The 12,805-nt window shown below is 39.3% G+C and overlaps 1 protein-coding gene across 1 annotated transcript in view; it reads right to left on the bottom strand.

Moving 5' to 3' along the window:
* Positions 1 to 12,805, bottom strand: part of TNIP3 (TNFAIP3 interacting protein 3) — a 52,064-nt gene that overhangs the window by 6,644 nt on the left and 32,615 nt on the right. Inside the window, exons 9-12 of the mRNA XM_042796876.1 lie at positions 11,425 to 11,541; positions 8,286 to 8,411; positions 6,070 to 6,228; positions 2,640 to 2,700 (exon numbers count right to left, since the gene is read on the bottom strand). Coding sequence (XP_042652810.1) covers positions 2,640 to 2,700; positions 6,070 to 6,228; positions 8,286 to 8,411; positions 11,425 to 11,541 — 463 coding nt within the window. The remainder of the gene's footprint in view (positions 1 to 2,639; positions 2,701 to 6,069; positions 6,229 to 8,285; positions 8,412 to 11,424; positions 11,542 to 12,805) is intronic.

Genomic DNA, 12,805 nt, shown 5'->3' with positions numbered 1-12,805 from the left:
TTTCTGTGGATAATGGCAAAGATGTGTTGCTTACAGAAAACAGAAAGACAAACTTTGCTTCACAGAGGCAGCAGTCCTCTAAGACAGCCTTCTTTGAACACAGGAGCAGCTAAGAATAGTGGTGTCAGTCAGAAAAAAAGTACAGATATGGTTACACGAGAAGGAGAAAATATGAGATTACAACTGGTTACAGAAGGACCTGGAGAACCTAAGTCAACTGCCAAAGCACCTGGGTGCAGATAACTTCCTCCCTCACAAAGGAGGGAAGAGATGGAAGAAAACACAAACTAGGTACATCTATAAAAAACTGCAGAAAAAATTACTGATTCCTCCTTGGTGACAATATACCTCTGCAGTCCCAATGACATTATAGCAAACTAGTCAGAGCTGATACAGAGACTCTCATAGATTTCAGATACCTTTAAAACAGGCTTTTTTGGTATCATAAAAAATACCAGTTTTCCGATTCATTTCACTTGTGTTCAGGTCTGAATTTACAACCCTTGACCTGTACTTTGTAATTATTCCTTAAGAAAAAATACCCTGTGTCAAAGGAAAATTTGTTAAGAAAAACTTAAGGGTCTTCCCTAGAAACATCAATCTACTGAAATAGCATTCCTAAAGGAAACTGCCTCATGCCTAAAAGTTGCTGCACTGCTCTTTTGTTTTTCTATAATAAAGCCCTATCTGAGAAGAGATAAGATTTATTGGTCAGTTTATCACCTAATGAGGAAATTAAAGAGGAGAAATGAGACTCGGGAATGCTGCTGCACATACTAGCTCATTTAAACCCACCATTGTAATTAGCACTTGTACAAAATAGAACAAAGAAATTGGAATATCGAGAATAATTTCATCACGTATTCTTCGAGTTTCTTTCTTTGAAACAACCTTCTCAAAACACTGAAATGCAGATTTAATATAGATGACTTCATATAATACACAAACCCAGGCTAGTGCCTTTTAATTGATAGTAGAAGTTGGACTTCTCTGTGATTAACGGCTAATAAAATAATCTTTGTTTTACCAGCAAAGATTAAAAGAATAAGAGCTAAAAGGTGTTAAAGCAGACATCCTACACAGCACTATGATGGGGACTCATTGAGAATTCCTCTTTATGGGTATTGAAGAAAAAGGGGAAAGGAAAAGTCTCCAAGTGTCCCACTTACTGTCCCACTGGGAAGAAGGTATTTGGATGTTCTGGACAAGGAACAGTAATAGCAAGACAGAGCATGGATTTTAAAAAAGTTTTTTACAGGGAGCCAGAAGTCAACTCATATAATCAAGCAGGATAAAAGAACTCTCTTTCTTCAGATCCCCTAAGTGCACTGCCCTGGACCACAGCTGCAGTTGGTGGCCGGACTCATTTCATTCACTGTTATAAACATCCTCCCTGTATTCTCTGGTGCAGTAAATCACTTTGAATTTAAGTGGGAGGAACTACAAAATTAATCTCCTGTCCTCTCTTGCAGTCACAGCACCACTTTCCCTACAACCACATCAGAACCCTCCAAACAGACACCATGTAATTATGAGAAGCTCAGCCTCCATTTCAGCGAGCTACGTTCCCACCCCACCCTCTCTTCTGCACAAATGTGGACGACAATAAATAATGGAATGGTTCCTCTGTAGACATCATCTTCTAAATGTTACAAAACAGCTTTTGGTGATGAGTCCCTGCCACCCCATATGGCACCCACTCACACTGTGAAACGGCAGACGCATGAAGCACATGCTCCTGCAGTGCACACCAGCAAACTTTGCTGGTCCCCTTGCAGCACAGGATAATGTTATCATTCATCTGAGATAGTATCTCTACAAAAGGGCCACGGGACATGAGAACAGAGCAAAATGCAAAACTTTAGGTGCCATAATTCTCAACCACTTTTGAGAGAAAAGGAGTTGTTTAGGGGAGTTTCTGAAGAAGAAGATATGGAGTGGAGGATTCCCACCCAGAAAAATGTCCCTTCTTCCTTGTACTCTCTGGCATCCATCTTTTGAGTGGTCTGAAACAAGTGCTTTGAAACACCCAGGAACCTCGCATGATTTCAAATCCAGGTACAACCGGCTGTTCCTCCTAGTTTCCAAAAGGTGGTTCACACCAACAGTTGGGCAACTAATTAACTTTGTCCATTTATATGGTTTTATTTTCAGACCGAGCAACTTGAACTATCAAAGCAGATCAAGAATAGCAAAGGGTATTTTGACTTTAAGGTGAAACAACACCCTAAAGCCTGTATTTTGTTACCAAGGACTTCTAAAATCTGCCCCATCTTGGCCCCCAGGTTCAGCACATCATTAAACTTAGTCTTAGCTAGAGCAACAGAAGCTCTAAGGACAACTCTAAGGATATCTTTTCTTTAGGACTATTGCTAGGTGTTTAATGAGGCAAATGTGTGATCGTATAATGTGTAATAGAGACATTTTATGAATTGCAATGAAGCCAAAAACTGTAATGTAGATGGTATTACATTGGAAACCTCACCTGTGTTGCACATACACCAACCTCAGCTCTCTGAGGCAAAGCTGTCACGTAAGCACTCAACAGATAAATAGGAAAGTTTACTCTACATCCCTCAAAGGCCCCCATTTAAAAAAAAAGTACATTTAAAATATGCTCTGTACAGCTGTTGTCTTACCATTTGCCTTGTGCTGCACATCTGGCGGAAACTGGTCAGGAACATACCACTGATAGTCTGGCTGCACAGAACAATAAAACATTATTACAGCAATATGGACTTCATAGACACTTCAAACAAAAGAATAGTGACATGATAAAAATATAATTGAACTGTGAAGCTTTTTTTATTAGACACACAAAAGTAGTTTACAAAAAAATCTTATATTTAGCTTTATATTCCCACTGATCAAGTCTTTCAGCTTGCTTCTTTTTTTATGACATGTGGTTTAGATGCTCCACTCATTAGAAATATTGGTGTAAACCTTTCTAGATCCCACAAATCAAAAGAAGCATTAACAGAAACAAATCATATTTTAAAAGGGCTAAGGAATGAAGCGCACCAGAAAATACTAGCAGGCATCACATTCTCTGTACTAAAGAACCCCGGAGAAACCTGGTACACATTGACCTGACAGGTGAAGCTGTTCCAGTCTGAATACATGTAACGTCTACAACATGTTTCAGTGTGGCAGGAATAACCCATTTAATAAAGTTCTCCGCTCTCCTCCCTTCCCCACAGGTTAGCATTAGTGTCATTATAAAATTAGCTGTTATCAAATAACTTCTTGAAAATACTGTGGGATGGGAAAAATTCCCATCTTTCTTATAAGAGGAAGTTATGTCCATGCAAACATAGTTTTGTCCAGAGAAATCCTGGAAGGAAGAAACACTGCATTATAGTTTAAAACACACACTGTGGTAAATGACTAGCAAATTACCACTAGAGAAAACAATTTGGGGACCAGACATTCAGTTGAAGCTATATTAAGCTATCTGGTTTAAGTTGTACATGCAAACTTGTCAAATTCCAGGTACCTGCTGCTTCAAATTAGTTAAACTGGGAAAATAATTATTGTTTCGTAGAAATTATTCTGACAAAATCCTGAGTAGTCCCAAGGAGACTCTTACAGATTTCAACTTGTGGGGAAGAAATTTCAAAGACTTCTAAAGAAGTTTTGCCTAAACTGCGATGGCAGGATGGAGCTGTAGATACAGAAAATAGATTTAACTTTTATGTATGCTGTCATTCATAGTTACATAGCAGTAATCAGTCTCATTCACTGTCAGGGAAAAGTGAGCCATCCTATTTTCACTTAAATTATACCATCCATGGGAATTATTAACTAAATCTGTGCTTGTGGGCAAACAAAATAAGCTTTGATACATAGCAAGACTCTGCTTTAGGCATGGGTAGTTCTTCCATCAATGGCTCAAAATACACTTATTTGCATTGCTTTTTTTGAGATTGTGTTGAATTTTAAGTTCTCTGATCTACTCTACTTTTTCATATGTTACTTACACTATGCAAACTTGAATGAATTTCATAAACTAGATGTATTTCATGTCAGACTAAACAAAATGTTTCTACTAACAATGTAAAAATGAATGAAAAGGTGCAAGATACAAAAAGAATGAAAAAGCGAAAGCACAGACTAAACACACAGGATTACATACGTTAACTCAGGACACTCATTAAATTCTAACACCTTTCTTCATTGCTAACAAATTGCTCAGGGAGGTATCAAAAGCTCAGAGCAGCAATGCTGCACTCACACAGACAAAGAATTTCAAAGAAAAGTCAGAATGAAACTGGGAGTTACAAAGCAACCAGTCAAACTGACCCCGGTGCTCCAGCAGGAATGGCAAAGTTGTAAACCCAGTGATCCCTTGCAGAATTAGAAACCCAGATGATGAAAGTTCAGGGAGAAGAGCCAAAATAATCTGGGACAGTGTCCAAATTTCAGTGAAAAACTTTCTGCAATACTTCCCACTCTGATAAATAGGTAGATAAGCACACTGAAGCATAGAAATGGCTTGTTTGACCACAGCTTTTCCATTGGATTTCTACAGTCCGAAGGTCTTATATACATTTCACAAAAATTCAGCTATAATTTATCAAATAATGAGCATTTTTCCACACGACAGCTTTATAGCCAGGAACAGATATTGTGTATTTAAAATTACATTCACAATGTTTAAATGAATTCTCACTAGATTTGAATAAGCACAGCCCACATAGATAACCCAAAGGCACTTCAAAAATACAATTCTTTGAAGGAGTATTTTCCTTGAAATAGATAACTCCCCCTCACATAACCTGCCTTAGTGCAAGGCTGTTCTTCTTCATGATGAGGAAGACAGGACACTGTTGTGTGCCAGGAAAAAAGGCAAATTTCCCATTGTATTAGCCACACTCAGATATAACTTCCACTTCTGCTGATTTTTTTTTTTTTCTTATTTTTTAAAATACACAGGCTTGCTTGGGAAAACTGCATTCCTAAAGTATTCATAGCCAGAGTGCCTCACCCTCAATAGAACCTTTTTCCTCACGTAATCCCATTTCACAGCAGTGTACCAGAGGGAAGATACTACTGGGTACAAGCAACAGCATCTGGGATTTCACCCTTACAGTTCAATAGCAACGTTGTGAATCCTGCCGATAGCTTGTCTGCCCGCCCCAGAAAGCGTTACAGGAACCTGGGACTGCGGTCTGGCTACAGCAGTATTGCCCGACGGCAGCACAGCTGTGTTACCTTATGAATATAGAAGCCATGAGTGAAGAAGGAAAGTCATGTTTCCAAAGACAGGGCCAGAGAAAGAAACACACAGTGTAAGACATGGAAATAAGACATATTAGTCAACAAGCTTTCTTACACTGAATAGAGGGAAGAGACCAGAATAATGCTGACCACAGCTACATTTTAATTTTTGTCACTATCACTTATATTGAAGGCCCAGAACTGGGCTCCAGAGAGCAGATCCATATTTATGAATTTGGGTAACTAAATAGCTAGGAAAGGGCTCTGAATATGTGTCATGGAAGTAAATTAATCTAAGAAATCAGCAAGATTCCAATCAAACAACCTTCTTTTTCTAATTAAGGAATGACCACCAGTATTACTGAAAACAAAAGTATAATCCCTTTTTCTTCTTAGTGGTATTGCAGATAAATAGTATTTGCCAAAGTAAAAGTAAAATATATAATAATATATACTTAAAGTATAACTCATCAACCATATATTAAAATTGTTGCAATTTTTCCTCTTTGTGCACCAATTTCTGTTGGTTATGCTTTGATTTGGACATGGCAACACTCTGTGGAACTTAGTACCAAAGACACTGGAACAGCAAGGAAGAAACAAACCAGCATTTTGGGGCAGATAGTAAGGGAAGAGGGACTGTACAGAGATCACCAAGGCTGTTCTGGACCTAGGGCTAATTCTAAAACCAGTACAAAATCTTGATCTGGAACCAACAACAAACTAGAAAACAACAGATTTAGTTACTGGTGAGGATGGCACTGTGATAGCACAGGGTTATTCTCCTGTGGTCACCATGCTGTGAGAAAATCAGTGCCCTTGTGAAATGGGAGATGGTGGGAACCTTACCAAGGGCTGTTGCTGCTCATGTGCCCCGCGAGATGCTGGATGTACTCGAGGATCTTGATAGTGAAGAACCAACCCACAATTCCCATAATTCACGCACGGTGAGAGGAAGAGTGGAGGTGGGTAGCTGGGCCTCTCAGGCTGTACCGGGAGGTCTTTTGTCTGTCAAAAATAAGAAAAGTAAGAAATGCACTAGCAATGGGATACAATGACCAACAGAATATTCATGTACAAATTTGTCAGAAAAAAGCAACAGGGAAGAAGCCCCCGTCTCTCAGCATGGGTTGCAATGCTGCTCATTTAGCCCCTTCAGACTGTTCATGATTTACAAAATTAGTTAAGAAAGCTGACTTGTGCTATACCAGAGTCTTTACACTTCTTATGTGAGAAAATATTGGTGTCAAGATATGGCAAGCACATTTCTGGGTGTTTTCTATATTCAAGAAACATTTTCATTACACTCAATAGCTTTCAATAATTTGAAGCAGAGATACATGGACAGGCACTTGCAAAACATGAAAAAAAAAATAATTTTGGTAAATGACCAAAGTCAATGGCCTCGAGATTTGGGTCTGCCTTTTCTTAGGCCCTCTGTGTCCTAGCAGAGTCAACAGGAATTTGCCTAAGGACAGAGCAAGGAGGGTAAAAGAGGATTAACATTCTATGATTCTATTCTGATTCTATGAGTCACAACTAAATAATTTGACTTAAGAAAACAAACTAATAAATATTCTATATGGTTTCTCTCATGTTTAAAATACTTCACAAGCTCTGTTTAATCAAATCCCAAGGCAGGAAGAGACAAACAAAATTATCTCTAGTGTAAACTATCAATGCAATGCAGGGACAGTCAAGTTGTACATATTAAACAGCACATGTACAGCCCTTCGGGTGTGTTGTGCATGTGCAGTGCTGCTGGCATTTCTCTTGGCTCAGAGCAGCTGGGGAGGAGTGGGAAAGGCCTTTTAGCCCCATTTGTAGTCCCTCTCTTCACTGTCACTGCTGTGAGAGGTTCTCACAGCATCCATTGATGGGTTGGAGTTGTGCAAGAAATTTAGTCTTTTACAATCTCTAGGCAATGCAAAAATATATATAGGAAGAAGGTGTCTTTGAGTACTCTGTCTCCTACAAAAAAATTTCTTTACCTTACTGAGCCACTCAGGAGTGGGCTGGTGCGTCAGGGAAATATGCCTGAAGGTTGCTGCACCCAATGCTAACAGATTTGTCCAAGGTATTTCTATATGCCCGAGGTGCCCTGAGTGGCAAATCATGGCACTCCCTCTGGCATTGTTATTTTGACACTTATATGAAATGCTTCCAAGTACCCATAAAAGCACAGGCAAGTCTGGGGCCATACTGCAGCAGCACCCAGCATCGGCCAGGTTGCCCAAGCTGCTCTCCACTCCTGCTGAAGCCGATGGGAGTGAGGGGTGCTTGACAGCACCTTGCTTCTGACACTATTGCAAGATCCTATTAGCATTGATGCATGGGTTGGTTGAGAATAAACCAATACTGAAGTTTCTGTTTCACAGCAATGTTGGGGAGGACAATAAATCATCATAGAACATTTTGGTAATCAGCCATTCTTTTAAAACATTGCACAATTTTGTCAAGACAGGAAACCTCAAAATTTCATCATTTTTAAATGGGAATTGAGAAAGCTCAGAATTTTTCATGCCGTGATTTTACTATGGCTTCTTGAATGTCTGTGAACAGAATATTGACACTACTGTGAAAAGATAAAAAGGATGTTGCAACAAAAACTTATTGCAGCGGCTGCTCAGCTAATTTGGATGGAGACAATTTTTTTCCTCAGTGATATTAACATTACTCTGTAATTTCACTGCAGAGGTCAGGATTAATTACAGAAGCTTTTTATTTCAAAAGTTGGTTTGATGTTAGAACTCTTATATCAAGAGCCAGTGAAACAATCAACAGTTCTGTGGATTTGTTTTCGGTTCAGCCCCCTCAATTTCAAGATATGTTTAAAGAGTTTTTGCAATAAATACTCCCTTCATCTACTTAATTTGGAAGCCATCTCTAATAATTTCTCATCTTCTTACTGCATTACTTCAGAATGATTTCATCCCAGGTGGTGACCTTATATAAAATCCAATGTCAATTAATGGAAGCCAGAAAGCCTTGGGTTGCGTGGAAAGTGAGAAAATAAAAATAAAATACACATGTGCTGGCAATGGTAACTTTCTTTGGACTCATACCTGAGAGTTTAGTTTATTCAGTTGAGACTGTAATCTCTCATTAATTTTCTGCAGTGCTTCTTTCTCCTCATTAAGCCTTTCTCTGTCAGATCTCTCCTTTCTGAAGTCTTCTTCATATATTTGTACCTGCAATCATTATAACCAAGTATGTGAATTTCAGCGGAGCCACAATGGAAATTTTCATCCACTTCGTTGTTTGGTTGCTTTTCAAACACTGGCCATGAAGTAGGGTGCATTGCAAAGGGATCCCTCCTCTTCACAATCCTGCAACTAAAAGTTTCCCTTGTATATTTTATGACCGATATAAAATTACAAGCAATGGCTATTCTCCAATGGCACTCATCAATCAGAACAGTCCACCACTTCAATATTCATAGACCCTTGTAATTGAAAAGACTGACAACAGTTTTAAATATTACAAGTAAGAAAGCAAATACTAAGGACATGGATCTTTTAAGGGATAAACAGTAGCAGGACAAACATTTTACCAGCTATTTTTAACTTCAACCATAAGCACTGTAACTGCACCCTGTATCTCAGATACAAGCAGTTAGCATCCTGGAAGAGATGGGAGGTGCTGGCACAGCACAAAAAAATTACTTCTAGCATGCACTCTGACAGAACATTATCACCTTACCCAACAAAAGGATGAGCCACTAACATCAAATCCTGTCCTGCCTTTTTAGAGCCCACTGGATACCGTTGTCTGCTTTGCTTTACACCATTTCGTAGTTGTCTGCGGCTTTACCCTAACCACTGCGCTAGCTGTCTAACCAAGGTATGGCACAAAGGACTAATCTGTGCAGAATAAGTGATGGTATTTACAGCCATGGTCACTTATTAATGACCAGAAGACTTGGACTAGTCAGGACTGACAAGGAATTTAGACCTTGACTGCAGCACTGTGAGAAAACAAACAAACAACAAACAAACAGAAAACAAAAAACCAAGACAAAACAAACAAAAAAAAAAACCTGTAGGAGTTTATCACGGCCCAGATGTTAGAAACTGTACGTGGAAAAGATCATTGGTCCATGTACATTTTGTCTGCAATATAGGGTTTCTAATTCATCCTCTCAGATTGCAGCCCCAAGAACCTATCTGCCCCAGTGTAGAAGCAGATGGGTATGTTATGTACACAGTTCAAAATGGAAATAGAGAGGTTTGACTTTGTTCCTAGAAGATAAGCTGCACTTCAAATACTGAAGAGTGCAATGGCTTAGCTCTTTTTATGTCACCAGGACTCATAGCGCTTCATCCCATTATAAAAATATCTGACCACCCCAGGCACAGACAGCGAGTGCATGGATTCAGAAGCAAAACACAAGTCTGTAGATTAATTGGTGTTAAGCTGACTGGCTTAATTCTTCAGCTAATGGGCTGGCATCCACCTGGTAAGAAGCTGGTGGCACTTCTATTAACAACAGCAAAAGCACTTTGGGGTGGGAACCACCACCAGAACTTTCAGAAGTCCTTTGATGTCCTCTTGGTTGGTCACTAAAGCCTGCTGACAGTCTATTTCCAAAGAACTTGTTTGCTGTGGCTCATGCCTCGCCTGTCATATAGATCCAGTTTTCTTTTTGCTGGCAGCAGCACTATGACTTCACAGGAGGACTAAAGAAATGCTAATACCTCAGGGGAAGAAAAAAGTCAACACAGGGCTCTATAAATTATTTTCACGACTTGCCTGTTGCAGCTAATTTTTTCAAGGGTTTTTTCAGACCCGATGGTCCCCCACACTAGATATAACCCCTTTCCTGAATAACACTGTGTAAAAGGAACAAAAGCTTTCTGTGTGGCCGTGTGGGGACTCAGCTCCACAGACTCAGCTCCTGACCCTCCAAAGCAGAGGCAAAGCTGTCGCTTGTAGAAATCTCGGTCTCCTGTATCCCTGTCCACCTACACGCTTCTCTCCTCAGTATTTCCTCATTTCTTCTCTCCCAATTCCCTCTCTGCTGTCCCACCTCCCTCCCACTCCCCAGCTGTACGAACTGCTGAAGCTGCAAGGGAACCACTTTGTCACAGTTTTGCCATATATTCTGTTGCCCTGGGAAAGAGGGGGACACCTCCCAAGGAATGAATGCCTTTATCTCTTCTGTCGTGGCCAGGGATGGGCTGATGACAGCCAAGCTCTGGTGAGACTCTGTCACGTCGCTGTTTGTCCCCAGAGACCTTCCTCTGTACAGTTAAAGCCTTCTGCTCCATTTTGTGCAGAAGGAAGTCTGGACTCACTGTACTGATTTATACAACTAGAAAAAGACATTCATAAAATGGATACCCCATGAGAATTATGAAAAAAAATTGGTTTACTCTATTTTATTGTGTAGAATGAAATAACTCATTACTGTACAATCAAGTGCAGGATTTTATTCTCCAGCATGTGGCAAGCATTACATTAGAGAGCAAAATCTGGCTCTGCTGTCAAACGTGACAGAAACAAGTATTTTATTCTCAATGAATAAAATTCCCATTCTGATCACATCCATTTGTGTGTCAATAATGTTAACCCTAACACTGTCCAGGATGACAGACCTAAAATGTAAAATTATCTGAAAAGTATCATGTTTTTAAACAGATTCTTTCATATGGATAGAACAAGAGTGCACAAAGCACTTGAATTTCTCAGAACAAAGATTAAAAAAAATAAATACACTTCTCTATAATGACTGGTATGCAGGTTACAGATGCAAATGTTTTGCCTCACGCTTTGAAAAACTGCACTGCCAACACTCTAGTTTTTCAAGACTAGGATTCTTAAATAATTCACTAAACTTTCAGCTTCTGAGAAAAAAGGAGCAGAAGACATAATCAGTAACTCATGAAATTTAGCATTCACTCTGGATGAAATTCAGCCCCTAGCAGAGAGCTGGCAGGATGTATCCAAGAGTCAGGAGAACTATTCTGCTGCTTTGAGTCCTCCACAAGTCCTTGCTCCAGTCCTTTGAAAGGACTCAATTCCACTTTGCGGACACTGTTGTGATAGTAGCATCTTAGGAAACACCGTTTGAATGGGCTACGACTAAACTGGTTTTTCCTTTCAAAAGTTCTACACAGCAAGTCTACCAGGCACAATTCTTGGGAGAGAGGGCAAAATTATGCTGTGTGAAATCCATCCAGGCTTCCTTCCAGCTGTTCTTACCTGCTGTTGGAGAACTTCAAGTTGGGTTCTCATGTCCTCAAGGCTGTTCCTGTTATCCTTCTCTGAAGGAGTCCCAAGGACAGGTGAGTGCTGCTTTTTCAAGACATCCAGAAGGGCCTGCAATGTCAAACAGCAAAATTACTAAACAGATATGCACTACATAAAAAAAAAAAAAAAAAAAAAAAAAAAAAAAAAATCATTTACAATTATTATGTTTGCTCTCTAAATAAACAGATTAGAGCAAGCCACAGACTTGTGGGGATTTTCCCTTCACTTGCAGTTGCTTCAATTCTATACACTGGATATAAACCCCATGGAAAACATACATGCATGTCTAGGTCCAAATTTTCAAAGTGCCTACACTACATCATTGAATTTGAGACGGTGTTGTTTAGGGGACTATGCTTTTACTTGTAACTATAACCAACATTTACCTGCAGAAATCACAGCTGCAAGTCTCATTCATAAACACCGTTTCCCTGTGCAAGTCAGAATTTGGGAAAACAGAGAGAGGTGTCTAAACTCCTCTGAGGTCAAAAACAAGCAAACAAAAAACCTAAGAAGATAAAGGCAATATTCAAAGATGGCCTAAAAAAATGTGACTACAGTAAAGTCTGACTGAAACATTTTTTGCACTAAGAACACAAATTTCTTCAACTGGAACCAATGTAAACCCTGAGGTTGAGAGGAAGTTATGTAGTCTCTATGGCTTGTCACTAGAGGGAGTTATGAATACACACAGTACACTGGTAATGCTCTTACTCTATTTTTCAGTCAATTCCTGACATAGTTCTTTGCAAATTTTGTTTATCTTTAACAGTATCACACAGCTCTCCCTTGGACTGGAATTATTTTTAAATCACTCTTACCCCTCTTTCTATAACCACTACACACATATATATTTTTTTTTCACTCTAGCACAAATACAATTTAGTACTTTTCAGTGTCTCTCTCATAAGATAGTGACTCAGCTAGCTTCATCCATTTTAGAAAGTTCAATTCCTGATAATGATCCCCCAGCTCTTCCTTGCTGGCCACAGTTCGTGCCATAAGTGAAGAAGGGAAGATAATTTAAAGGGGGAAAAGGCAGAGGGAGAAGTGGCCAAGCAGGGGAACCAGTATCTAAAGTAATCCAAGGATTAGTATTAACAACCTAAAGACCAACAAAAAAATAAAATTAAAAAAAATAGCACTTTCCATGGAGAGAACAGAAGAGAAAAGGGAGGCTTTTCATCTGATGAGCTACTGTCCCTGAGAATTATGCAGAAGAGAAATTGGTATAATAGTGGCAAAGTTTGTGTGCCATGTCACTACATAACATGTAGTGTTGAACATAAACATGTTGAACATAAACATGGGAGGATGAAAATACAGATATGTT

This window comes from Tyto alba, unplaced genomic scaffold (assembly GCF_018691265.1).
Source record: "Tyto alba isolate M040663 unplaced genomic scaffold, T.alba_DEE_v4.0 Super-Scaffold_23, whole genome shotgun sequence".
NCBI classification, from domain to species: domain Eukaryota; kingdom Metazoa; phylum Chordata; class Aves; order Strigiformes; family Tytonidae; genus Tyto; species Tyto alba.
This window is presented reverse-complemented; position numbering and strand designations above follow the sequence as displayed.